Genomic DNA, 27,670 nt, shown 5'->3' with positions numbered 1-27,670 from the left:
ACCATGTGAGGAAATTACAGAGCCAAGAGATTGGTATAAAAGGAGAACAAAAAGGACTATAGGACGGAGTCCTCTCCATGTCACCTGATAAGAGTGATCGGCCAGGTAGGATGTAAACCAGGAGAGTGCAGAACCAGAGATGCCCAGCTCTGAGAGGGTGGAGAGAAGGATCTGGTGGTTTACTCTGTCAAATGCAGAAGACAGGTCTAGAAGAATGAGTAGAGTAGAGAGAAGATGCTCCAGCAGAGTGGAGAGGGTCTCTGTGACAGCAAGGAGAGCAGTCTCAGTAGAGTGCCAAGCCTTAAAGATGGATTGGTGAGGGTCAAGGCGGTTGTTATCAAGGAGATAGTGGTTGGTAGGAGACAGCATGTTCAAGGGTTTTAGATAAGAAGGAGAGGAGGGATTACCGGTCTGTGGCTATGGTAAGGAATGGAAGGAGGTTTTTGGAGATGGATTGGAGAACGGGTGAGGGGATAGGATCGAGAGGGCAGGTGGTTGCCCGCTTGGACGTGACAAGTTTTAGTATATCATCAGGGGAGAGGGGGGGAAAGAGCTGATAAACCAGTGACAAGAGTGTACCACAGTGAGTTAGGGAGGAGTGGTAGCTGTGTTAGCGACAGGTTGAGTGAAGGAACGGCTAATGTCATCAACCTTCTTTTCAAAGTAGGTGACAAAGTGAGGGAGGGGTTGAGTGAGCAGAGGGAGGGGGGGTTGAGTGAGGAAAATGGGGAAAACTTATTTCTAGGGTCAGAGGCAGAGGGTTGAATTTTGGAATGGTAATAAGAAGCTTAGGTTAAGATAGGCTACAGACTAACAGTGACCAGCTTGGACTCAAGATCAACATCGGGAAAACTAAGACCATGAAGCTAAACCAGAAAACACATGACCCAATCACACTCAGGGGAGAGGCCATAGAGGACGTGGAGCACTTCACATACCTAGGGAGCAACATCAGCAGGGATGGAGGAGCAGACAGGGACATAGTAGCACGCATCAGCAAAACACAAGTAGTCTTCAATATACTCAGGCCCATCTGGCTGTCCAAGCAACTCTCCAACAACACAAAGCTACGGATCTTCAATACCAATGTGAAGACTGTCCTGCTCTACGGCTCTGAAACGTGGAGGACCACCGAGGGCCTCACAAGCAAGATCCAGGTGTTTGTCAACAAATGCCTGCGGTACATCCTCAAGCTGTGGTGGCCCATCAGAATCACAAATGAAGAGCTGTGGAGAATAACAAACCAGGACAGCATAGCTACCACCATCAAAAGGAGAAAGTGGAGCTGGATAGGGCACACCCTTAGGAAGGACTCCAACAACATCACTAGACAGGCCTTGGACTACAACCCGCAGGGGAAGAGGAAAGTTGGAAGGCCGAAAAACACCTGGAGACGTTCCACACTCCAAGACCTGAAGAACATCGGGGTGAGCTGGCAAGAAACAAAGGCCCAGGCCCAAAAGAGAGTGAGATGGAGAGCTCTGGTGGACGCCCTATGCCCCTCAACGGGGTGAAGAGGACTAACTAATAAGAAGCTTAACACTAGAACCGCCGTGCCTATTTTACCTACTAGTAGAGCCGCCCTTTTTAGAATGTAAATCTGCTACTTACACACAACGACCACTAGTTGTCCGTCTTGTTTTTTAGCCTGCCTGAGAAAAACTAACCCTAAATATCTTTATAGTGGCTTATCCTGATGTGATTTTGAAAATGTAAGGATACTGGGTGGTAGAACGCACATATCTAGGAAAAGTAATGAAAGGAGGCTTCTGAAATTTGATTGAGTGCAAAGATATTTTTAAAAATTACTCACAGAGGTCACCATGACCCCATCACGGCTCTTCTAGTGCAGCTGATGCAAAGGAGGTGTAGTTGAGGAGGAGAGAGAGATAAGGATTTAGGTCATCAAGGAGGCCAGTGTTATGGGGAATTTCCCAGAATGCCTTGCGAATCATTGTCAAGATAGTGGTAATGGAAAGTAATAAAATAAAACCACAAATTATTTTCTTTCTTAATAAAGATGAAAAAAATATAATAACCATCGTATTATCTTAGTTTAATGTCATTTCAATGTATTATAGACCTTGTATTGTATTCAATGTATTATAGACCTCTTTAAAACAAGCATAACACGAAATCGCTTATATGCTGGTGTCTCTAGCTAGATAGCTAACGTTAACAAAATAACAGCAATGATTTAAGGCTGATTTGTGCATGACAGTCCAGCATTTTCACATATTTCTATGTTGCATTTCCCCCCTTTGATGGCATATTACGCCAGAAATGTAACTAAAGTCCAGTAGCGAAGTTGCTTCACTTGTTACCACTCCTCTAATATCAGTGCAGACTGGCAGGGTAGGAGCAGGGTTGTTACTCCTCTAATATCAGACTGGCAGGGTAGGAGCAGGGTTGTTACCTCTCCTGTAATATCAGACTGGCAGGGTAGGAGCAGGGTTGTTACTCCTCTAATATCAGACTGGCAGGGTAGGAGCAGGGTTGTTACCTCTCTAATATCAGACTGGCAGGGTAGGAGCAGGGTTGTTACTCCTCTAATATCAGACTGGCAGGGTAGGAGCAGGGTTGTTACCTCTCCTGTAATATCAGACTGGCAGGGTAGGAGCAGGGTTGTTACCTCTCTAATATCAGACTGGCAGGGTAGGAGCAGGGTTGTTACCTCTCCTGTAATATCAGACTGGCAGGGTAGGAGCATGGTTGTTACCACTCCTCTAATATCAGACTGGCAGGGTAGGAGCAGGGTTGTTACCTCTCCTCTAATATCAGACTGGCAGGGTAGGAGCAGGGTTGTTACCTCTCCTCTAATATCAGACTGGCAGGGTAGGAGCAGGGTTGTTACCTCTGTAATATCAGACTGGCAGGGTAGGAGCAGGGTTGTTACCTCTCTAATATCAGACTGGCAGGGTAGGAGCAGGGTTGTTACCGTTCCTCTAATATCAGTGCAGACTGGCAGGATAGGAGCGGGGTTGCTAACCTGCAGAGCACCGCTATTCTGTCATGAACTGGCCTGGTAATGAAACATTGTTCTTTTTTATTTGATGACGTGTTTGATTGATTGATAGAATGAAACTTAAGTTGTGAATGAATCGCGAGCATCGATGCTTTTCTATGATACGACTGATGACGTATTTTTTTTTTGTGATCAAGATTTTTTATTGCTTTTATCAACACATAAAAATGACAATACAGAACAAGAAAGGAAGGGAGGGAAAAAAGAAAGAAAACAAAAAAGAGAAGGGGTAGTGTAGCAGACAAGTCACAGCCAATTAGTAGAAATACAACACAATCCGGATTGGGGTAAATGGAAAATCAAATCATAGAGCAGTCAGGTTAGTCAAGTTCAATGAATAAGCCTTCCACGCATCAACTGTACTGGGCCTTGCTTTGTTCAATCTGGCCGTTGTGCACTCAAGATTCACAATCCTCTGTAAAGAGTAAAATCAAAAAGTGTTCATACTGAAATCAGGTGTCATCCAATGTTGAAGAATAGTTTTGACGTATTAGGGTCTTGAAGTGTTGTCCCATTTCATAGGGGAAGATTTCAACCACTACCCCCTTGTGGCTCTGTTCCGAGGGCTTGGCTCCAAAGCGTGTGGCACTCCAAAACGAGCCGTATGGGTAGGAAATGGAAATGGGATTGGGCCTTAGTAGTCTGGCCCTTCTCTCAGTCCTTCCTCAATGGACTCCCACAGATAGACGCCCTCATCTTAGCCTCCCACAGATAGACTATCTCTCTGTCATATTTAAACTCCACAGATAGATTATCTCTGTCATATTTAAACTCCACAGATAGACTATCTCTCTGTCATATTTAAACTCCACAGATAGACTATCTCTCTGTCATATTTAAACTCCACAGATAGACTATCTCTCTATCACATCTTAGCCTCCCACAGATAGACTATCTCTCTGTCATATTTAAACTCCACAGATAGACTATCTCTCTGTCATATTTAAACTCCACAGATAGACTATCTCTCTGTCATATTTAAACTCCACAGATAGACTATCTCTCTGTCATATTTAAACTCCACAGATAGACTATCTCTCTGTCATATTTAAACTCCACAGATAGACTATCTCTCTGTCATATTTAAACTCCACAGATAGACTATCTCTCTGTCATATTTAAACTCCACAGATAGACTATCTCTCTGTCATATTTAAACTCCACAGATAGACTATCTCTCTGTCATATTTAAACTCCACAGATAGACTATCTCTCTGTCATATTTAAACTCCACAGATAGACTATCTCTCTGTCATATTTAAACTCCACAGATAGACTATCTCTCTGTCATATTTAAACTCCACAGATAGACTATCTCTCTGTCATATTTAAACTCCACAGATAGACTATCTCTCTGTCATATTTAAACTCCACAGATAGACTATCTCTCTGTCATATTTAAACTCCACAGATAGACTATCTCTCTGTCATATTTAAACTCCACAGATAGACTATCTCTCTGTCATATTTAAACTCCACAGATAGACTATCTCTCTGTCATATTTAAACTCCACAGATAGACTATCTCTCTGTCATATTTAAACTCCACAGATAGACTATCTCTCTGTCATATTTAAACTCCACAGATAGACTATCTCTCTGTCATATTTAAACTCCACAGATAGACTATCTCTCTGTCATATTTAAACTCCACAGATAGACTATCTCTCTGTCATATTTAAACTCCCACAGATAGACTATCTCTCTGTCATCTTAGACTCCCACAGATAGATTATCTCTCTGTCATATTTAAACTCCCACAGATAGACTATCTCTCTGTCATATTTAAACTCCACAGATAGACTATCTCTCTGTCATATTTAAACTCCACAGATAGATTATCTCTCTGTCATATTTAAACTCCCACAGATAGACTATCTCTCTGTCATCTTAGACTCCCACAGATAGATTATCTCTCTGTCATATTTAAACTCCACAGATAGACTATCTCTCTGTCATATTTAAACTCCACAGATAGACTATCTCTGTCATATTTAAACTCCACAGATAGACTATCTCTCTATCACATCTTAGCCTCCCACAGATAGACTCCCACAGATAGATTATCTCTCTATCATATTTTTTTTTTTCAAACTTGTTTCCATTACCAAAATTCTTTGATGCCCACAAAGTTTCTTCTGGAACTGAATTTTCTAGTTAAAAACTTTCCCACTGCATCTACTCATACAACTTTGAAGCTATTCACAGTCACACCAATCCAACTTTACAATGTGGAGAGAGGTCCCATTCATGATGCTATGACTTGATACTTTTTAAACTATACAAACTTGAAAGTGCACTTTTTAACATGGAGGTCTATGGAAATCAAATATACATTTAATAAATTATTATTATTATTATGAGGCTATTATTATTATTATTATTATTATTATTATTAGTAGTAGTAGTAGTAGTAGTAGTAGTAGTAGTAGTAGTAGTAGTAGTAGTAGTAGTAGTAGTAGTAGTAGTAGTAGTAGTAGTAATAGTAGTAGTGGTAGTAGTGGTAGTAGTAGTAGTAGTAGTAGTAGTAGTAGTAGTAGTAGTAGTAGTAGTAGTAGTAGTAGTAGTAGTAGTAGTAGTAGTAGTAGTAGTACAGAGACTGAGAACGTACACAGAGACTGAGAACGTATACAGAGACTGAGAACGTCTGAGAACGTACACAGAGACTGAGAACGTATACAGAGACTGAGAACGTACACAGAGACTGAGAACGTACACAGAGACTGAGAACGTACACAGAGACTGAGACAGACCTTTTCCAAAACAGTTTGTGGTGCTGGTGGAAAGCCAGTGGGAAGTACAGAAAGACTGTGTAAGGTAGGGAGATGAAAGGGATATAGTGGTAGTGGTAGTGGTGGTAGTAGTAGTAGTAGTAGTAGTAGTAGTAGTAGTAGTAGTAGTAGTAGTAGTAGTAGTAGTAGTAGTAGTAGTAGTAGTAGTAGTGGTAGTGGTAGTGGTAGTGGTAGTGGTAGTGGTAGTAGTGGTGGTAGTGGTAGTGGTAGTGGTAGTAGTAGTAGTAGTAGTAGTAGTAGTAGTAGTAGTAGTAGTAGTAGTAGTAGTAGTAGTAGTAATAGTAATAGTAATAGTAATAGTAATAGTAGTAGTAGTGGTAGTACTAGTATAGCATAGAGTACAGCACAGTGTTTTATTGTATAGTATAGTAGTATAGTATAGTGGATAGTGTACATAGCCTTTATTTATGTAAACCAGCTCTTTTCCCTTCTTGTTTTTAGTCTTTTTTCCAAGCACCAGGGGAGCCCCCCCTCCTAAATTTCGTTGTATGGTACCTGTACTGTATTAATGACAATAAAGACCATTCATTCATTCATTCATTCAGCAGTAGTATTATGATAATCTTTTAACCATTGGTCTACATTGGCCTACTATATCTCGTTTGATTTCAACTATCCAGATAATCTATCTATCTTCCAAAGTTACCATCTTAAAACTTGTTCCACTACCAACAAGACTGCAAGCCCACGAAGTTTCATCTTCAATTGCTTTTTCTAGTTTTGTATGATTATGAAGCTTGAGCATGTTGCACTGCCGCCCTCTAGTGGGCAAATGGGTCACAGGCTACTCTTATCTTGTTTCATTCAAACCATAGTCCATGGGCCAGACCAAATTCCTGAGTGGCAGCTGAGTCACTGTTATCAGCTCATGAAGTTAACCACCACCTACGGTAAATTGCATTTCAGACGCTGGTGCCTGTCCTGGTTTAGACTCATGGTAAAGACATTTCTCAATATTTCATAATATAGTGTTTGGTATCATTTTAAAGGGGACCCTTTTAGCTTTCATTCAAGACCAGTTGTGAAACTTTCTGACAAATATAGAGGTCACTGGAGCTCTTCAAAATGTCAATGACACAGATTTTTTCACAATTTCCGCCTAAACTATATAATTTATTTTAGCCCTGTGGCATCTAGGAACATCAGAGAAACAAAACAGAACAACTGGAATACTCACATGACTCTAAGGATTCAGGAAATGTATAATATACCCATACTATTTCATTGTGAAAGGTGATTGTGAGCCTTAAATTAGAAGGGCATTATTAATTATTAAACTGACTATAGACCAAAGCCAGTTAGGTCACCAATACTGGATCATAATGAATACCACACTGAGGTAAGAAACTATTAGAATTTTATAAACAACAGTAACAATGTTATGAACAACATTTACATATACTATATATACTGTATAAGCTCTGTGTGTATTTAGATGGTGTTAACTAACCAAGTCCAGAACCATCTCACTGTGCATCATGTATACTACTAGTACTACTAAGCTCTCATATTAGGAGACATTGTGCACTTTTTGAAGAAAGCACATTTCTACCAAAAAAAAGAAAATTGAAATGTCTACCATAGTTAGTACATACCATAAGGTTTATTTTCAGTTGTGGAGGGAAGTCAGATTTTACCCCAGAGGCCCGGGAGAGGTCAAATAATAGTATAATAATAGTGACATTTCAGATCATTTATGTAGAAACATTTACCATTTCATTGTAAAGAAATATATTTCCACCAACTGACATGATGATACAAAAAGTGTAGCATTTAAGCATCCTGCCTCAATAATCCTTATGCTAGTTCACATCAACATGTCCTCCTGTCTGGTGTGACTATTGCTCTATTATTATTGGTTTTCCTGGTGGTGTCACTGCTGTGTTAGTTGTCTGTGCCCTTTGGATTTGTTTTGCAATGTCTGTATTACTGAATTCTCTGTAATATTATGCCAGCCTGGGATGTACAAAACAAATAAAGCATTAATTCATCCATCCATTCATTCATTCATTCATTCATTATTACACTTTACAACATGTTTATAGAAACAAAGATTACATTTTGTGAAAAGATGAGGCCTGACAGTATGAGTTTTGCTGACCACCACTGTCTATTTGAGTCTGCGTGTAACACAATAATATAATGATAAACTTTAGACCCATATTAAATAGATAGCACAATGATTGCACTGTGCCTTGGCTATGTGAAAAGACAATAAAGCAGATCTTGATGTGATACGCCCTATGTTTTTAATAACTTCCCACAACCACCCAATCCATATAAGAGTTATAGTCATCACAGGCAGTGGATTATCACTTATAATGTAGTAGAAATATCCACCTGAAGGGGCAGGAAACCCTTACTGATGAGACATACATCCGCCTTTCTGTACTGACGTTTGATTTGTAAAATGGCTACTTGTTGCCTACCATAAAATCACAACATGGTTTCGGTTGTCTTGTTTCGATTATCGTTTGGTGGTAGATATTTTTTAATTTTTTAATTATTATTATTTTATTACAAGCATGCTTTTTACTGGACTGGGAGTTTCCTGGTCTTGAGTTTACTGAAATTAGTAACCATGTTGTACCTACTGACTATTTAGAGTAGGGATTGGCTACATGATGTAATTAGTCATAAACCAAAGTCTAAGTGGATAAGATTAGAAAACCGTGACAGGATTCCTAGTGGCTCTGTGGTGTACATTCTGGAAGCCTGTCCAAGCTATGACATGGATGATGTAGCATATTCAAACTTCAACTTTCAGAGCCAGTTTCACAGACACAGATTAAGTCTAGTCCCCAAAAAAACAAATTTCAATAGACCATCTCCACTGAAGGTGCCTTTTAGCCTCGGCCAGCTCTCAATGTAATAGTGACATTAAAAGTCATCCAATGCCACTCCCCATTTCAGAGTATCACATAAAGTGTCCCAGCCTTGGGGCCAAAGACAGGACACAGTCACAGAATCTTGTGATCAGAATCTTGATGATTTATTGAAAGTCCAACCAATACTTTCCCAACAAGTGATCTTAGTCAGGGCTTTGATACAATCTGGATAGACACTTGGTTTAAGAGTAGATACATTCGATAAAATCCATTGAATAGATGGCGTGAAGGTTGTCCAAATGGTTGTCCAAATCTGTCTCCAAGTCAGCAGTGTGGAATAAATGTATTGTTGTTTTCTGTCACAAAAGAAAATTGCACATCATTGCTTTTGTTTTGAGGCAAATATCTGGTAATCAAGCAAGTGGACCTTGGAAAGGAAAGTAATCCTTTGTCCTACTCATGATAATTACTCGGAGAAGTGAATGGGGGAAGGGGGCTTATTGGTAGGAGCTCATTAGTGTAGTGGGGGGGGGTCACTGCTGCCTGGGAGAGACAGACCCACTGGTTGGTGCCAATTTCTGTCACACAGGAAATTCTCTGGTCACACCACGTTCAACCAGTGGAGGTGAATGCCATCATGGCATCTCTCAGGACAAACGACCAATTCATCTGCTGGTATGCTGGTATGTGTCGACCCTTGTTTCGGCCTGGACGTGGCATAGTAGCTGGTGTCCTGGCATAGGGCTGTGTGGATGCACTGCCTCTTTTATCTAGCCAGAACAGACATTATGAACACAGGGAACTATGTCTACAGGGAACTGGTGATGTGCTCCGGGGGAACAAGTTGGTGTTGTTTCATGTCAGATGATATTCCAAAAAAGGTCTGTTTGCAGTGACAAGAAGTTTTTTTTTCCGATGGGATGTATTCTTAGCTGTACTGTAGCAACACTTCACTTTCCTCGACTGCTTAGTTCTTCTCTGTATGTGTGTGTGTGTGTGTCTGTGTCTGTGTGTCTGTGTGTCTCTGTGTGTGTGTGTGTGTCTACTACAACCATTTTAGGAACAGAAATCTCAAGCTACCACTAAATAGCTCTACCACAGGTGTAGACACACAGACACACACGCACACGCACACGCACACGCACACGCACACGCACGCACGCAGACACACACACACACACACACACACACACACACACACACACACACACACACACACACACAGGGTAAGATGTGCTGTGTTTTTCATGTGTTAATCATTCACATTTACAGCTTGGTGACGATACTCACTGGAGCAGCAGGCAAAGGTCTCTTCCAGACTCTTCAGCGTTCACATCACTCAGGGAGACCCACCTGTCTGTACAAAACCAATCATCTTGTCTGGTAAGTCTGGGTGGGACACACTCGATTGGGCCGCTACCTTTTTCTATTGGAGAAATGGAGAAACATATTGGTGACATGTTAATATTGAAGTCCTAGTTTTAGTGGTAGATATATTATGATAAATACACTATTGTAAGATTGGTTAAAAGATGATCACTACTGATGTTCTGGACTGTTTGACTGTGGTACAGTAGATCAACATAATAGTGGTGGTATAGCAGCTATTGTAGACATGACTCTGTTTTAGAGAACATACAAATTATGTACTTTGTCACAAGTTGGAGTTTGAAGTAAGATGTTTTTTTAACATTCAGATGTACAGCAATGGTTCACAAAAACTATACATGTAGATTATGTAAATCTCTGAAAACAATTAGATTGATATGTCATACTTTTTTAATGAATGGCGAATCAATGACTAGAAAACAAATGATTTCATTCCTATTTATGGCTGGGAAAAGGGCAAGCAGGAAATACTGAAGGCTCTCTTGGTTAAACATTGACTCCCACAATGCAGGTCTTATGTCTGTAATTCAGAGGCATTATCTACTGGGTGTCAGGTTATACTGCATGTTAATCATGTTATGCCAGCTTGTTGTAACAACAGAAGCAAATAGAGAGAGACAAGTTCTGGTTGATGATAACTTTCCCCTTTATACTTTAAATGGTTACTTAACTATCACTAACAATAGCTATACATACAGTACGTACACAGTTTCACTAATGCAAATAAAATGTGTTGCTATTATTATTATTATAGTTATTATTATTATTATAGTTATTATTATTGTTGTTATTGTTATTGTTATTATAGTTGTGATTATTATTATGAGTTGTATTCTTGTTATTATTATAAAAATATTATTATTATTATTATTAATACAACAACAACAATAATAATAATAATAATAATAATAATAATAATGTGTACATACATCTACTGATGCCTCTGGACACATCTTCAGTGATGTTCCTGGAATCATTCACAATTAACTATAATAATGTTTTTGTGTTGTGTTTGTGGCCTGGATGTCAGACTACAGAAGGATGGGTGGAAGTGTGCTCCTGTTGGGCCTGTTGGCCATCCTCACTGGCGGTGAGTATCGGCCTCACTCAGTCTCAACTGTCATTATGACGATTCATTTGACTGATTTGATGACACAATCAAAAACTGTTGCCATTTGCCACAACAACTAATGCAAGTATAAAAATATATATTGATAAGCCCTCTACTGCATCACCAAAAACATACGTATATCTTGGTTCAATAGCGTTTGAGGCATATAAATAATTATACAATTATGTTTCTTTCCATGGTTCATGTTTTTTTATGTCATGTTGCCCTGCTTTCAGGGATTTTCTTTTTGTCTAACTAGCTTACATGTGCTTTTTCTGCAGCTCAAGGAAATACTATGCCGCAAATAAATAATGAAGTTCTTCAGCAAGTTAGTGAAGACCTTCAGATAGGTATGTGTATCTTATCAAGGGTCCGTTTTAGAATGGGTCTGCTGGTCAATGAATATAAGTTAATTTGATAGGTCCTATGTTTTAGTCCCCAAGTGTTAACTGCCATTTCATGAACTTTACTCCATGCTCCATACTGTTTCTGGATTCACATTGCCTCACACACTCTCTCTCTTTAGATGATTTGGCATTTCGAATAGATGCTACTGACCCTGATGGAGATGTACTGACATATGGACTCTTTCTGGGAAATGCTACCTACTTCAATGTTGACTCAGCTACCGGCATAGTAAAAATCAAGAGACGTTTGGACAGAGAGGTTGGTCCCCTTCCACTACTCACCTGATCCTGAAACTACTTACAATTCAGCAAAAAAGAAGTGAGAAATATTTTGCCTAACAGTTATGTTTTGTTTTGTTTTGTTTTTCACTAGTTGTATACTGTGTTCCCTCTCGGCCTTTCTGTTGCTGATGGACAATACACTGTAAGTCAACAATTTAGCAGTAAAACAAATTTTTCTTTAAATCAAAACATGCATTTCATAACTAGTTTAATGTATTTTATTATCTTTTTTAGGCTACAGCGACAATTCAAATAATCATTAACGATGCAAATGATAACGACCCAATATTCCAAGATGCACCCTACAACAAAGATGTAATGGAAGTAAGTTCAATAACAGATTTGTACTTTTATACTTTCCATTATTTTATACCATTCCTTTGATGTAATTCAATAATTTAATTACATGATTACATTATGTTAGTTATTAGTTAGTACTTAATAGACCTACTCACTCCTATTATGTAATTACATAACAACCACAAGATGCTATGTAACAACATAATGATATGCTAAATTAATTATAATATTACCCAGGTGTAAAAACAACATGTAAAATGTTAACAATTACATGTAATGTAATTGTTAACAATTACATGTTGTTTACATGTTATGTAATTGTAATGTAACATCCTGTTCTATTGTGGTTGCGATGCGTGAGATGGCCCTGTAGTTTAGTGCTGTGAGGTTGGGTGTGGGGAGTCCAATTATCCTGGCAGCAGTGTTGGTGATGCGTGTGAGTTTGGCCCGGTTGATGACTGTGAGCATGTTGAAGAAGCAGGAGGAACATATGTGTTCCTCTTATCAAGGTGTGTGAGGGCTGTATGTAATGCTGTGGCAATGGCGTCGTCTGTCGATCTGTTGCTTCGGTAGGCAAATTGGTGAGGGTCTAGGAATGGTGGCAGCTCCCTGCACATCAGGATCTTGATGATCTTCTCAAAGTATTTGTCACTATGGAGGTGAGGGCAACAGGGCTCCACTATGCCCATGGAGAGTGAGAGGTTGAATATGATGGTAAAGATACCAGCCAGTTGTTCTGCGCACACGTTAAACACCAGGCCAGGGTCCCCATCTGGTCCAGCAGCTTTGTATATATTTATGCGCTTGAAAACTGCTAGCACGTCTTCCACTGTGTTATGAACAGTGTTATGCACAGTGTTCTTGTGTCGTGTGTGCTGTGGGTTCTCTCTAAAAGGACCTATGTGACGACTATGTGACTATGTTGTATTATTGTGAGATTGGAGCTCAAAGATACCACACTGATAGCATGGAAAGATGTTTAACCTGGGTAAATGTGAGTCTGGCTAATTCTGTTGGTACTACATTATATCACTTTGTTTTCAATCACATTGTTTTCACCTGATTATTTATGTAATAACACGTAATACATCTACCTCACCTTTTATTTTATTTTATTAGAATACTGTTGCAGGTACATCTCTGTTTAATGTCTATGCCAAAGATTCTGATGCTGGACTTGCGGCCCAAGTAAAGTACAGTATCGAAGAGGTACGTTTTCATTTCTAAGATAAAGAACATTGTTTTTTTACTACCAATATGCTGAATGTATTTAATTATTTGTATTGATTGTAAACCCATCTGTGTACTGATGTCTAGGTTGTCCCAAGTAATGGACAAGGACATTTTTCTGTTGGTCTGGATACTGGTGTAGTCACACTGGAGGGAACTCTGGATTATAATAAAAAGAGCACTTTCTATAGGCTGACGTTACGTGCAAGGGTAAGTACTCAATTAGAAAATATTCTTGTCACATCACAACAATTCACTTCATTCACTGCTTTGTCTGCACATGTCACAGCTTATCTGTACTCTAGTGTGTCTCTGGGAATGTTTATTGTGGTGGTTCACCCTTTAATTGATAGTTACAAAAATTCCCTTTGGTTACTGTCACTAACCACTGCTACCAGTTTTAACCAAAAATCAATGAAAATCAATGGACCTTAAATTAGCATGTTTGAAATGTCCAAATCATCTGAAATTATCTGAAAAGACTCAATGACCTGATTTAAATGCCTCTTTTGGCATTAATGATGAAATGATGCCATTTTAATAAAGGGTCCATTGACTTCCATTGGCTTTTCGTTAAAAAATGCTATCAGTTGAGAGAGGTTTTCCTATGTTGTTAATGAAACACTTTACTTCAGTTGTTTGAATGCCAGATGGAGAGTAGTGTCAAGTTAGGCTTTTTCAGGGGTGAAGTAATTGTGTTTCCTATGACAGGATGGTGGCGGTGTAGATAACGGAGCACATGTGGTCCGGTCAAGCACTGCCTTAGCCTTCATCACGGTCCTCGATGTCCCAGATCAGGACCCAGTGTTCACTAACCCCTCTTTCACAGCCTCCGTCCAGGAACACTCTGCTGTGGTGAGTGTTGTTAAATGTGGATTCTGTTAGAACTTGATGAATTAAGATCATCAATGTGTCAGAGAAAGGGGGGAATTTAATGCGAATTTTATTTAAGTTTAGTGAAAGGCCATATTTTGGGGAAAACACACCCTTAAGTGAACCTTAAGTGAAATGATTTAATCTTAAAGATTACAATGAAAAGTAGTACATTTGGGTTTTCATCAAATTCCTATTCCAAACTCATTAACTAATGAAGAGATCTCTTTTCCTTTTTGAGTTTTTGAGTTTTTAACACAACTCCAATGGCTCTGCTTTATCTCAGGGTTTCTCAGTGTTTAAAGTAGAGGCCATAGACCAGGACAAAGGAATCAATGACATCATCACCTACAGCATTGAACGTGAGTAAAACTAGAATTTAATAATTTGGTCAAAGTTATTAGCTGAATACCAGTGAAATAACTATTGATTTTCATCTTGCTAAAACCTAATGCAATATGGAAATTAGCGGTATTGTTCTTTTTGTATTAAAAGTATTGCCAGATCAGACTGTTATATGGCTACTCTAATTTGACAGATTCCAACGCAGAAGGCCTGTTCCAAATCTCAGCCCATGATGGAGTGATATCTATCAAGAGTGAGATTGACCGTGAGGAGTTGCTAGGCATAAACTATGTTGTAATCCTTACAGTGATGGTAATGTGCATTATTTTATTATTAGGAATGTACGTGTGTCCTGTGTATTGTGTCTATCTGTCATATGACGTGTGAAAACCTGTTGTGTACTTTGTTTAAGCTCCCTTGGGAAAATATGGCTATTGTATTCTCTATTGTATTGTATTGTATTCTGTATTCTGTTCTATTCTTTTTTATTTTCCCATTTAAAACTTGCATTCCAGGCCACTGAAGCAGAGTTAAATATCCATGGGCTCCCGGCCACTGACTCCACTGACGTGTCTATCACCATCACTGACATCAACGACAACAAGCCTGAGTTTTACAGGTCTGATGTGGACCTATGTGTGGAGCCATGCAGCTACGACGCGGTGATCAATGAACACTCCTCAGGATCAGTTCAGGGTGTCAGCATCACTGTCAAGGATCTAGACCAGGTCAGATTCACAAACACAAATAGAAATATTCAACATGAATGATGCATAGAAAACATCAGTCCGATGCCATGGATGTGGGTTTGTTACAGCACCAGCCAAAATAGAATGAAGAAAGGAAACATTACCAGTAGTAGTCATCGTGTTGATGTTGATGTTGATGTGTTTTGTATTCAAGGTTATTTGTGGTACATGAGTGAAATAAGTGACAAATAATGAATCATCATCTGTGTTATTGTCATGCAGGGAGTAAACGCAAATATCGAGCTAACCTTGGACGGACCCGACAAGGATGTGTTCTCTGTCACCCCAACATCTACCAACAAAGAGAGCACAGTTCAGATCATGGTCAAAAACCCTCAGCTTGTCGATTACGAGACGAAAACCTCAATGGTTGTCCATGTAAGCATGTGTGAAGAGATGGTTGGAGTATTTAACCCAGACAATCTAAAGGTTTTGGATGCCAAGGCCAAGCTTAGCAGCAAAAGGTTTTATGGGCTAATCACCATAACAACAGTGTTCATTAGGTTGTTAAGGGAGAGGCATTGCAGACATCATACAGGAGGATTTATGAGCCGGGGTAAACTGCCAGGGTAAACTGCCGGGGTAAACTGCCGGGGTAAACTGCGGACACATAAGTTATATCTTCGTTTTTACAAAGGCTAATTGACAAGACAGTGGATGATGATACTAATGAGCAGATACAGATTTTTTTACTTTTTTATTATGAAACCTTTATTTTCCAGGTTTGTCTCATTGAGATAATCTCTTTTTCAAGTGAAGAAAATATCAGAATTCCAGTATGTGTGCAAGTGAACGAAATGAAGACATGAGTATTCCCCGTCCAGGTGATCGCCACTGACCCATCCATCACTGACCCATCCAAATGCTGCTCCACGGCCACGGTGACCATCCAGATCACGGACATGAATGACAACAGCCCTGAGTTCCTTTCACCCATCTACGAGATAGAAGTGCCTGAACACACACCTGATGATACCGTAGTGGACACCATAACAGTAGGTCGATTTCGATCTAGATTTGCATTTACATCTTATGTGATCCCATTCACTATGTATGCTCTTTGCATTCTATTCAACCCCAACCATCACTATTGTGTAGTATCCACTGTTTTGACTAGAATGAGTAGCTGTAGCTCCAATTTACTGCTTAGTTTTTCACAGAGACACTTTTGTTTGTTTGTTTTTTTCAGGCAACTGATCCCGACACGATGGATGTTGGCCTTATCGGCTACACACTTCTTCCAGAGAGCATGTATGTCATAGGAACACACTGTACCTCTTGTTAGCATGTCTTTCAGACCTTTCAAGCTGATACATTTTGTTTCCTGCATATCTTGAAAAGGTGTTTGAGTTTTCCCCTTCTATGAACAACAGGAATGTCCTCAATTCAGATATCTGACAGGTGGTGCAAGTTTTCATGATGCAATTTCAAGAACTATTTCTCTATTTTTCAGGCGGAGGTTTTTTGATGTGAAGCCCAACACAGGAGAGATCTTTGTGCGCGACAGCACTCTGATTGATCGTGAGGTCAGCTCTTTTTATTCTGCGACTCTGCAAGCGAAAGACTCGAATAACAACATTGGAACCACCATCTTAGAAATCACTCTGACCGACATCAATGACAACGCCCCAGTGATCAACAGAGACTCATACACAGGCCTTGTCCAAGAGGGCCCAGAGGGACAACTGAGGCTTCAAATACAGGTCTGTGTCTGCGTCTCTGTCATATCAGGATGTTACAGGTCTGTGTCTGCGTCTCTGTCATATCAGGATGTTACAGGTCTGTGTCTGCGTCTCTGTCATCAGGATGTAATAGAATCTAATCCAGTATAGAAATGTTTACTGCAATGCCTTTGTAAACAAACTAACTGACCACTGATGGGAAACAATTATCCATGAGTATTGGTTGGTTTTTAAGTGTCCTCAAAAGCATTTTGTGATTTTATTTTACCAAGACAATAATAGTTGATGGATTGAATTGAGGAAAGAAATCTGAAGAAGAAATCAGAAAAACCTGTGGTGAGTTATAGGTTTGACATAGTTAAAACTATCATTTCGATCTCATGGATGGTCATTCCTTGCATCCATAGCTTCGTTTATGAATTTTAAAGGGGTCACATTTCTTCAGCTCCACCTCTCAGCTTGGTTACCAAAAAAAGTGACAGGGAGACAAGGGCTTTGTTGTTGTTTGAATCCCGGAATGCCATTGCCATGTCACATTGGTCAGGGGGGTATTCCATCAACGTCACTAAAGGAAAATCCAGGCTTATTTTGATAAGTCTCGCTAGAGTTGTCAAAATAAGGCTGGCTTTTTTTTGTAAAAGATTTATAAAAATAAGTCTGGATTTTTTCTTTAGCGACGTTGATGGAATACCCCCCTGGTATGATGAGTAGTGTGAGCTACAGATGAAGGGTGGAGGGATTATGGGATGGTTTTGGACTTTGTTGGTGATGGTCCTCTTTCTCCTCTTCGGCAGGCTAGTGACGCTGATGACCCAGACACAGACAACAGCAAAATCCTGTTTGAAATAAAACATTCAAACTACAGTGACAACTTCACCATCGACCCAGTCACTGGAGTGTTGACAAACAAGGGGCCGCTAGACCGGGAGGCCATCGACCGCAGCTTGAACGGGAAGATTGTGTTGAACGTGACAGCGACTGACAAGGGAAACCCTCCACTGTCCACCTGGGTGGAAGTCATCATAGATGTGGAGGTGAGCAATGTCTCGCAAAACCCATCCAGTAGTACACTGCCAGGGAGATACCCATCCAGTAGTACACTGCCAGGGAGAAATGCACAATATGTAGTGGAACCAGAACTTTTCTCTGATGTATCATTGATGATGATGATGATGATGATGATGATGTGGAAGGTTCTTTCTCTCATGAATATATTTTTCCATTTGTTCTGTGGCTTCATATTTTCTTTTGCCTTTGTCCTAGGATATCAATGACAATTCGCCAACTTTTATACCAGAAAATGTCTCCTACCGATTCGATGTTCCTGAGGGGAAGAAAGGTAACCCCACTTTTCTCTTAGTTGTAATCAGACATGTCCTTTGCATACTGACCAATTTCAGGGCACTTCCACCTTTTCCTCAAGGGGATACTAATGATCAGTCTCTTAAACATCAGCAATTTCCACAGAGAAGGCTAAGCTACAAATCCGCTGAAGTTGCCTTTTTCGACACCTCTTCTAACAGGTGCTTCTGTCGGCTTGGTCAAGGCGGAGGATTTGGACCAAACTGTGGACCACAACCGTATCTCCTTCAGCATCATTCAAGGCAGCTACGGCAGTTTCATCATCCGTTCCCTCCGTTTGGATGAAGGACTCTACTGGGGCAACATCTCTGTGGACCCTGACATAGAGCTGGACTATGAGAGCAACCTCAAGTCCTTCAAACTCACTGTGGAGGCCGTTGACCTGGCCCAGAGGAAAGCCACTGTGACAGTAGATGTGAATGTGGTGGACATAAACGACGAAAGGCCCGAGTTCAAGCCCACAGGTCCTTTTACCGTAAAGGAGAACAGCACCGTATCTGGAGAAGTGGGCCGCTTCGAGGCCACAGACAGTGATGGTGGCCACAGCCTTGTCTACGAGCTTCTTTCCATGAACTGCCAGTGCCAGGGCATACTGGACCCCTGCAGAGAAGAGTGGTTCAACCTAGAGCCCTCAGGCGAGATCACGCTCAACGATACGTTTGTGATCGACTACGAGATGTGTGACCGGGTGGAGATTGAGGCGCAGGTGGTGGATGTGAACACAGAGAAAGGGGAAAACAACAGTGTAACACCAGGTCAGTGCAACCGCATGTGTTCAAGTGTATGATAGTTCTGAGATGGCAGGATGGTGGGTATATGATAGTAACGATGGTCATTTGGTCAGGGGGACTGAACTGTCTAAATGCTGTTTTTTATTTACATTTTTTCTGAGTGGGGCAGTCCCACTCATATTTGTTTTGTATTATTGTGCTAGAGATAGTGGAGATATGACAGGATGGGAGAGAGAGAGAGAAGGGATGACATGCAGGATATGTCCGCGGCCGGAATCGAACCGGGAACCCTGCACCCCGTCTAACTGCTGTTTAAAGAGTTCATTTGTATCTGCCAACATACTAAGTATTTCAAATTTATTTCAGGCAAGGTGGTTATCAATATTGAAGACATCAATGACAATGCTCCTCAATTCATCAAGTCGGATGCAGACGTCTTTGGTATGTCTATGTATCGGCTTGTATCGGTACTGTATGTTTAGTTTGGCTCAGGGGGTGCACACTGTAGTTGATGAGTTGGTGTAAAACATGGCCGACCCACAGTAGCCTAGCGTGACGACTTTAGCTTCTGATCAGTATTCTGTCCCCTGAGAGCCTGTATCTATATGATTTATTTGTTACAATTTTTCAATTTACAGTTGGGTCATTTTGCATAAACATCTTACAGGTTGTGCTTGACAGGATGTTAACCTACCATTTCCCTCTCCAGTTGTAGTACCAGAGGGCTCAGAAACAGGCAGATCTGTTGCACAAGTCAAAGTGAGTATGTGTGTTTGTGTGAAACAGACCCAGATCTCATTAGACGACCTGGTCTCCTCCTCCTCAGACCTCTCCCTTTCCAACATACCCATTTATGCTGAACTGTTGTACACGCACGCACGCACGCACGCGCACACGCACACGCACACGCACACGCTGTTGACTGATGAACAGAGTTCAATTCAGAGTTCATGAATTTTAGTTTGTAATTTTAGTTTGTAATTTTGATCCCACACAGGCTGAAGATCGTGATTCAGGAATACATAAGCAAATAGAGTTTGCTGTAACAAATGTTTCATTTCATCACTCCACCACCAATAAAATAGACCCCATGGAGGGGGTGGTGTTTACAGCTGTCACCACAGCTCAAGACAACTTCTATGTTGGAAGAATTCAGTGAGTACAAGTGCAGACCATTAACTCAAGTTAATAAAATGGTGAAACATGTATTTTATGTTATAAAGGTATAAAATAATAAGTTTGTTGCTATGACTACAATGGATGCAATAAAAAAAAGAGTAAAAAAGCGAGTGTAAAATAACACGAATGAGACAACTTTCGACTTTGCAGGTCGGCCCGACAGCTTGAGAGTGAGTGGAAAGGAAAGTACTTGGTGACGGTTGAGGCGTCTGACCCTGGACCCCTCAGCACAACCACCCTGCTGGAGGTCTCTGTTCTACTTCATTCATTCCTGTTTTGATAGTCTTCCACTGTGTGCTTTAAAAGGCATTCATTTCTTCTTCCTCTTCCTTTTCAGATTTTCACAGTCGACATCACTTTTAAAGTGGAACTTCTATTCAGATCCCCGAAGTTAGAAGTCGAAAAGGAACTCAGTGGCATTACGTTGTAAGAGTTTCTATATTGTACATAGAATATTCATATCGTACTGTAAAATCAGAGGCAGAAATATGTAGAATAGGTACAAAATGATCCAACTGATATACTGGTCATCCCTCTGGCAAACTGCCATCGTATGTAAAGGCCTTAGTAATGTTCAACGTATGTCTTTCTACTTACTGGGACAGTTCATGTGATGTGCCTTTTACATTGCTCTGTAGCATCTATTGAATAGGGTCTTCACCACAACGTTTAATTGTTCTTATGTTTCGTTGCAGGGCTTTAACATCGGCCACTAAAGCAAAAGTGGAGATTGTTAGGATCAGGGAGGAGGCCACCCGTCAGCAAAGCAGGTGAGAAGATGTGCACATATAAGATCATCCACCAGGGTGTGCTAAGCAGGTGGTACCATGGTAGAATAGCAGGCTACCATAAGGAAGATTTAAAGAAGCACCATTTTATAATGGTAAATGCTAAGTGAGATGCTTGGGATGTCACCTCATTGAAGTTGAGATTTAAAAACGGTTAGGGTTAGATAAGGGTTATGGTTATAGTTAGGGTTAGGTAAGGGTTATGGTTATAGTTAGGGTTAGGTAAGGGTTATGGTTATGGTTATAGTTAGGGTAAGGGTAAGGATTATGGTAAAGGTTAGGTTTCAGCATATGATCCTTCTGAGGATCCCACTTAGCATCTACCTTTTCATAATGGATTGATGTAGAAGTCGCCCCTGACCACAGATACTCTAAACCCGGATTCACACTATAGGGCTGAGCCGAGCTGAGCTGTTGATTGTGCTTGTCAGTAATTGGATTGTATCCCTTTTCCCAGGGAGACATCAGAGACGTATGTGGATGTGTATTTTGTGTTCCCCAATGGAACTGCCCTCACTGAATCTGTCGTGGAGAAGCTGTTGACAAACTCCGCAGAAGCGCCCACCCTCGCGCAGTATGGCCTTGCTCACATCGTAAGTTTATGGTTCAAAACTATTTTTCTGTATTTTTCCAACTTTTCAGGTCACTCAAAGAATTCTCTCTTTGTTACTCCAAATGACAGTTGTCTTCCCGATTCAAAGAGCATAGGGTACACCATATCTCCGTAGTTATACGGTAGCTCTACAGTATGTTGAATACATACCAGCTACAAGCTGTGACTCTCTGTTAAGATAACACATAATGCATGAATACATAATGCCTGCTCCTGTTGGTCTCACCTGTGTCCTCCTCCACCTGTGTGTCCGCCTCTACCTGTGTGTCCTCCACCTGTGTCTCCTCCACCTGTATCCTCCTCCACCTGTGTGTCCTCCACCTGTGTGTCCTCCACCTGTGTCTCCTCCACCTGTGTGTCCTCTACCTGTGTGTCCTCCACCTGTGTGTCCTCCACCTGTGTGTCCTCCACCTGTGTCTCCTCTACCTGTGTCTCCTCCACCTGTGTCTCCTCCGCCTGTGTGTCCTCTACCTGTGTGTCCTCCACCTGTGTGTCCTCCACCTGTGTCTCCTCCACCTGTGTCCTCCTCCACCTGTGTCCTCCTCCACCTGTGTGTCTTCCACCTGTGTGTCCTCTACCTGTGTGTCCTCCACCTGTGTGTCCTCCACCTGTGTGTCCGCCTCCACCTGTGTGTCCTCCACCTGTGTGTCCTCCACCTGTATGTCCTCCACCTGTGTGTCCTCCACCTGTGTGTCCTCCACCTGTGTGTCCTCCACCTGTGTGTCCTCCACCTGTGTCCTCCTCTACCTGTGTGTCCTCTACCTGTGTCCTCCTCTACCTGTGTGTCCTCTACCTGTGTCCTCCTCTACCTGTGTGTCCTCCACCTGTGTCCTCCTCTACCTGTGTCCTCCTCCACCTGTGTGTCCTCCACCTGTGTGTCCTCCACCTGTGTCCTCCTCTACCTGTGTGTCCTCCACCTGTGTCTCCTCCACCTGTGTGTCCTCTACCTGTGTGTCCTCTACCTGTGTCTTCCTCTACCTGTGTGTCCTCCACCTGTGTCTCCTCCACCTGTGTCTCCTCCACCTGTGTGTCCTCTACCTGTGTGTCCTCTACCTGTGTCTTCCTCTACCTGTGTGTCCTCCACCTGTGTCCTCCTCTACCTGTGTGTCCTCTACCTGTGTCCTCCTCCACCTGTGTCCTCCTCCACCTGTGTCCTCCTCTACCTGTGTCCTCCTCCACCTGTGTGTCCTCCACCTGTGTGTCCTCCACCTGTGTCCTCCTCTACCTGTGTCTCCTCCACCTGTGTCCTCCTCCACCTGTGTCCTCCTCCACCTGTGTCCTCCTCCACCTGTGTCTCCTCCACCTGTGTCCTCCTCCACCTGTGTCCTCCTCCACCTGTGTGTCCTCTACCTGTGTCCCCTCCGCCTGTGTCCTCCTCCACCTGTGTGTCTTCCACCTGTGTGTCCTCCACCTGTGTGTCCTCCACCTGTGTGTCCTCCACCTGTGTCCTCCTCTACCTGTGTGTCCTCTACCTGTGTGTCCTCTACCTGTGTGTCCTCCACCTGTGTCCTCCTCTACCTGTGTGTCCTCTACCTGTGTGTCCTCCACCTGTGTGTCCTCCACCTGTGTCCTCCTCTACCTGTGTGTCCTCTACCTGTGTGTCCTCCACCTGTGTGTCCTCCACCTGTGTGTCCTCCACCTGTGTGTCCGCTACCTGTGTGTCCTCTACCTGTGTCCTCCACCTGTATGTCCTCCACCTGTGTCTCCTCCACCTGTGTGTCCTCCACCTGTGTCTCCTCCACCTGTGTCCTCCTCCACCTGTGTCCTCCTCCACCTGTGTGTCCTCTACCTGTGTGTCCTCCACCTGTGTGTCCTCCACCTGTGTGTCCTCCACCTGTGTGTCCTCCACCTGTGTGTCCGCCTCCACCTGTGTGTCCTCCACCTGTGTCTCCTCTACCTGTGTCTCCTCCACCTGTGTGTCCTCCACCTGTGTCCTCCTCTACCTGTGTCCTCCTCCACCTGTGTGTCCTCCACCTGTGTGTCCTCCACCTGTGTCCTCCTCTACCTGTGTGTCCTCTACCTGTGTGTCCTCTACCTGTGTGTCCTCTACCTGTGTCCTCATCCACCTGTGTCTCCTCCGCCTGTGTCTCCTCCACCTGTGTCTCCTCCACCTGTGTCCTCCTCCACCTGTGTCCTCCTCCACCTGTGTGTCCTCTACCTGTGTCTCCTCCGCCTGTGTCCTCCTCCACCTGTGTCCTCCTCCACCTGTGTCTCCTCCACCTGTGTCCTCCTCCACCTGTGTCTCCTCCGCCTGTGTGTCCTCTACCTGTGTGTCCTCCACCTGTGTCTCCTCCACCTGTGTCCTCCTCCACCTGTGTCTCCTCCGCCTGTGTCCTCCTCCACCTGTGTCTCCTCCGCCTGTGTCCTCCTCCACCTGTGTCTCCTCCACCTGTGTCCTCCTCCACCTGTGTCTCCTCCACCTGTGTCTCCTCCACCTGTGTCTCCTCCACCTGTGTCCTCCTCCACCTGTGTCTCCTCCACCTGTGTCCTACTCCACCTGTGTCCTCCTCCACCTGTGTGTCCTCTACCTGTGTCTCCTCCACCTGTGTCTCCTCCACCTGTGTCCTCCTCCACCTGTGTCTCCTCCACCTGTGTCCTACTCCACCTGTGTCCTCCTCCACCTGTGTGTCCTCTACCTGTGTGTCTTCCACCTGTGTGTCCTCTACCTGTGTGTCCGCCTCCACCTGTGTGTCCTCCACCTGTGTGTCCTCCACCTGTGTCCTCTACCTGTGTCTCCTCCACCTGTGTCCTCCTCCACCTGTGTCCTCCTCCACCTGTGTCTCCTCCACCTGTGTCCTCCTCCACCTGTGTGTCCTCTACCTGTGTCCCCTCCGCCTGTGTTCTCCAGGGGACTGGTACTGGGGACGATAAGGAGCCGGACACTGTGCAGTTTGTTCTGGTGGGCATCGTGGCTGGCCTCATCATCCTGCTGGCAGTCATGACCACCTCTCTGGTGTGCACTCGCAGGAGGTCAGTAGCTAACCCTAGCCCCTCCTGCTTATACAGGTTTGCACCATTAGATGTCTGGCAGGGGAGGCCACACCGGGCCTCATCCGGCTCCCCGGACGTCTAGAAAGAGAGAAAACAGTGTTGTGGGATATAATTGATTCATAATAGATTTAGTAGAACTTATAAAGCACAAAGAGCTTAGATCAATTGTCTCCAAAGAGGCCTTTTACTGTATTAAGCCATGAGCGCAGAGAGAAATGAGCAGACCAATAAGCAAGAAGCAATAGCCCAAAAGCAAAAAGCCCCCAACGATGGGTGAGACTCATATTTATAGAACAGTCCTTGGTCATGAGGTCACTATTCCTGGGAACCAATCATATTATACAAATCCGTGATTACACAACTTATGGGCCCTGTCCATAGTCAGAATTATTCACTGCGCCACAGATCTTGGCCCATCCCTTACAGGAAGGAAATGGGCCTTCCTTGAGTGCTAGATTCACCACTACTGTAGAGAGACTTCAATTTCTCAGTATAACATGATATAAAACCAACAGACAGACAGATTAATGAATGATCTTTATTGTCATTGTACGGGTACAACGAAATTGAAATACAAACCCTAGGTGCTAACATTATCAAAACACCGTCCTAAGATAAGAAAACACAAGAATGAGACATAAATAGGGGGATATACCTACAAGTAATCGGTAGGAATCTGAGTATGTATCTATTATGTAAACTTATATACTTCGGCCTATACACTAGCCTATATGGCCTATTCACAGGGGGTTATATAGACAGGGGGGTGTTAGAATAGGTATAGGAATCTAGACAGCATGCATGATCATCATCATGTCTTCTTCACTAACGTACTGCGTGTGTTAACATTTCAGCTACCAGACCAAGCTGAAGGCGGCTAAAGCCATGAAATCTGCCGCCATGATGGCTAACGAGCACCAGACGTCTGGACCCGTCGTACCGGGTACCAACAAGTACACCATGGAGGGGTGAGTGGACCCATACTGTGTTATCAGAGGACAGGCTCATTGTAATGCATGGAACGGAGTGAGAAATGTGACACGTTCTAATGCTTTGGTCCTCATGTCGGTATCCGATGTAAGGATCTGACTTTTCTTTCGAAAAATGTGAATACATTTCAGTGTTGTTGAAAATCAATGACACGTCGCTAGTCAACTAACACAGCTTGTTTTGTGTGTGTGTGTGTGTGTGTGTGTGCGTGCGTCTATGTGTGTATGCGTGTGTGTGTATGTGTTTGGCTGTTTGCTTGTGTGTGTGTGTGTGTGTGTGTGTGTGTGTGTGTGTTTGTCTGTCTACAGGGCTAACCCTGTGCTCAACCTGAACATGGACACGGTCACCGACCTGGGCTTTGACGAGGACGGCTCCAGCACTGACAGAGTCAGGTAGAAACAACCCTGCACTATATCCATCTATTGCTGCTCCTCTGACCTGGGATCAGATTACACCACACCCAATCCTAACCATAACCACCACACAGGAACAGGGTTGCCAGGATTTAGTGGTTAGGCTGTAAATTGTCAATCCCATCTGGCAACCCTGCACAGAAACTACACTGGCCCCTGTAACTGCACCTACACGATGAGAGCGTTGCAGAACGTTGCTTTAACACTCCCATTCTATTCAATAACTTGAGTTGAGGAAATAAAAACGGTCAAAATCATCCCCCTTCTAAAACTGCCATCCCCCCTTTCCATCCCTTATGTCATTTTATCAATGAACGTGGTGTTACTGCTATTTCAACATTCAGTTTTGTGCATAATGAGTAAGATACTGTGGGCGAGGGAGGGGGCACGCACACATGCAATGACATTTTTACCAAGTCACTGACACTGAAGTCTCTGACGCTGTGGGGATGCTAAAATTGTCCCCATATGATAAAATCCACCATCCCCCCTGATCTTCTTTTACAACTTGAGTACTGATTACACCATTCATTACACCATTCATTACACCATTCTACCTCTCCAACCTACAAACATTACACTCAATGTATTTGCTCATTTTCAATGTCTTGTTATTTCCTTTCAAGCGACCAAAACTGTGGTTAAAACTTTTCTAATACTGGTCATTCTCTTTGATAATGTCCTTGGTTGGGCATTGTTGAGATATCATGGACAACAGTGGAACGTCAAGGATTTGCAATATGATTCTGACTATGTGAATTTCATTCTTTCTTTAAGCCTCAATTCCTTGGACTACAACATGGACATGTCTGAGAAGGACATGATGCCCATGAGGGTAAGGTTACCATAGAAACGTGTCATCTGTCATTACTACACAGCCTCGACACAACAAAGCAAATTAAATGCACCATGTATACAGAAGTGAATAGGAACCACAGTCTCTATAGGCTGTATGCTTGGTTGCTATGGGCGGGTACGACAGCTGTCAATATGAATGGCCTGCCCAGGGACTACAGATGGAAGTTAGCTTTCTAGCTAATTCTGATGCAAAAAATACACCTGTGTGTGTGTGTGTGTGTGTGTGTGTGTGTGTGTGTGTGTGTGTGTGTGTGTCTGCACTATGACAGATGATCCAGGAAGAGGATGAGGAACGTGGTGGGGAGCCTGACGACATCGAGCCACTAGGGGCAGCACTGGCCCAGAGGGGGAAGAAGAAAGCTCCTGACAGCCCTCGTTTAACGTTCACCAACCCCGTGTTCAGCACCACTGACCTGTGACCTCCTTCCTCCTGACCCACCGCTCGAAGAAGAAGTTCAATCACATGATGTAATCTGTAAAAAAAGATGATGTAATCTCCATTCATTGACACTGTACAAGAGTAACACTGTTTGTAGTCACACGTCATGAAACTGCAGCAGTTGAAAGTAGGCCAAAAAAAACTTTAAGCAAACAAAAAGTTTTTGTTGCACATGTGAATCACTTTATTATTATTATTATTTTCTAAATATTGTACGGAATAATTTGATTGATGTTTTGAATACATTTTGCTGTAATCTTTTACATTCATTTTTTGTGTTTTGATTACGAAAC

The 27,670-nt window shown here is 42.6% G+C and overlaps 1 protein-coding gene across 1 annotated transcript; it reads left to right on the top strand.

Moving 5' to 3' along the window:
- Positions 1–860: 860 nt before the first annotated feature.
- On the top strand, positions 861–27,357 carry cdhr2 (cadherin related family member 2; the record flags this gene model as incomplete). Its single annotated transcript, XM_080527121.1, has 20 exons — positions 861–1,198; positions 13,030–13,036; positions 14,076–14,219; positions 15,098–15,310; positions 15,554–15,709; positions 16,156–16,326; positions 16,521–16,582; positions 16,785–17,034; positions 17,808–18,047; positions 18,277–18,352; positions 18,537–19,130; positions 20,436–20,455; positions 20,623–20,711; positions 20,981–21,055; positions 21,531–21,666; positions 24,535–24,656; positions 25,532–25,645; positions 25,976–26,059; positions 26,858–26,915; positions 27,208–27,357. The coding sequence occupies 20 exons, from the start codon at positions 861–863 to the stop codon at positions 27,355–27,357; spliced, it is 3,099 nt and encodes a 1,032-aa protein (XP_080383247.1).
- Positions 27,358–27,670: the final 313 nt, after the last annotated feature.

The sequence above is a fragment of the Nansenia antarctica genome (assembly GCF_963989245.1).
Source record: "Nansenia antarctica genome assembly, chromosome: 3".
Classification (NCBI taxonomy): domain Eukaryota; kingdom Metazoa; phylum Chordata; class Actinopteri; order Argentiniformes; family Microstomatidae; genus Nansenia; species Nansenia antarctica.
This window is presented reverse-complemented; position numbering and strand designations above follow the sequence as displayed.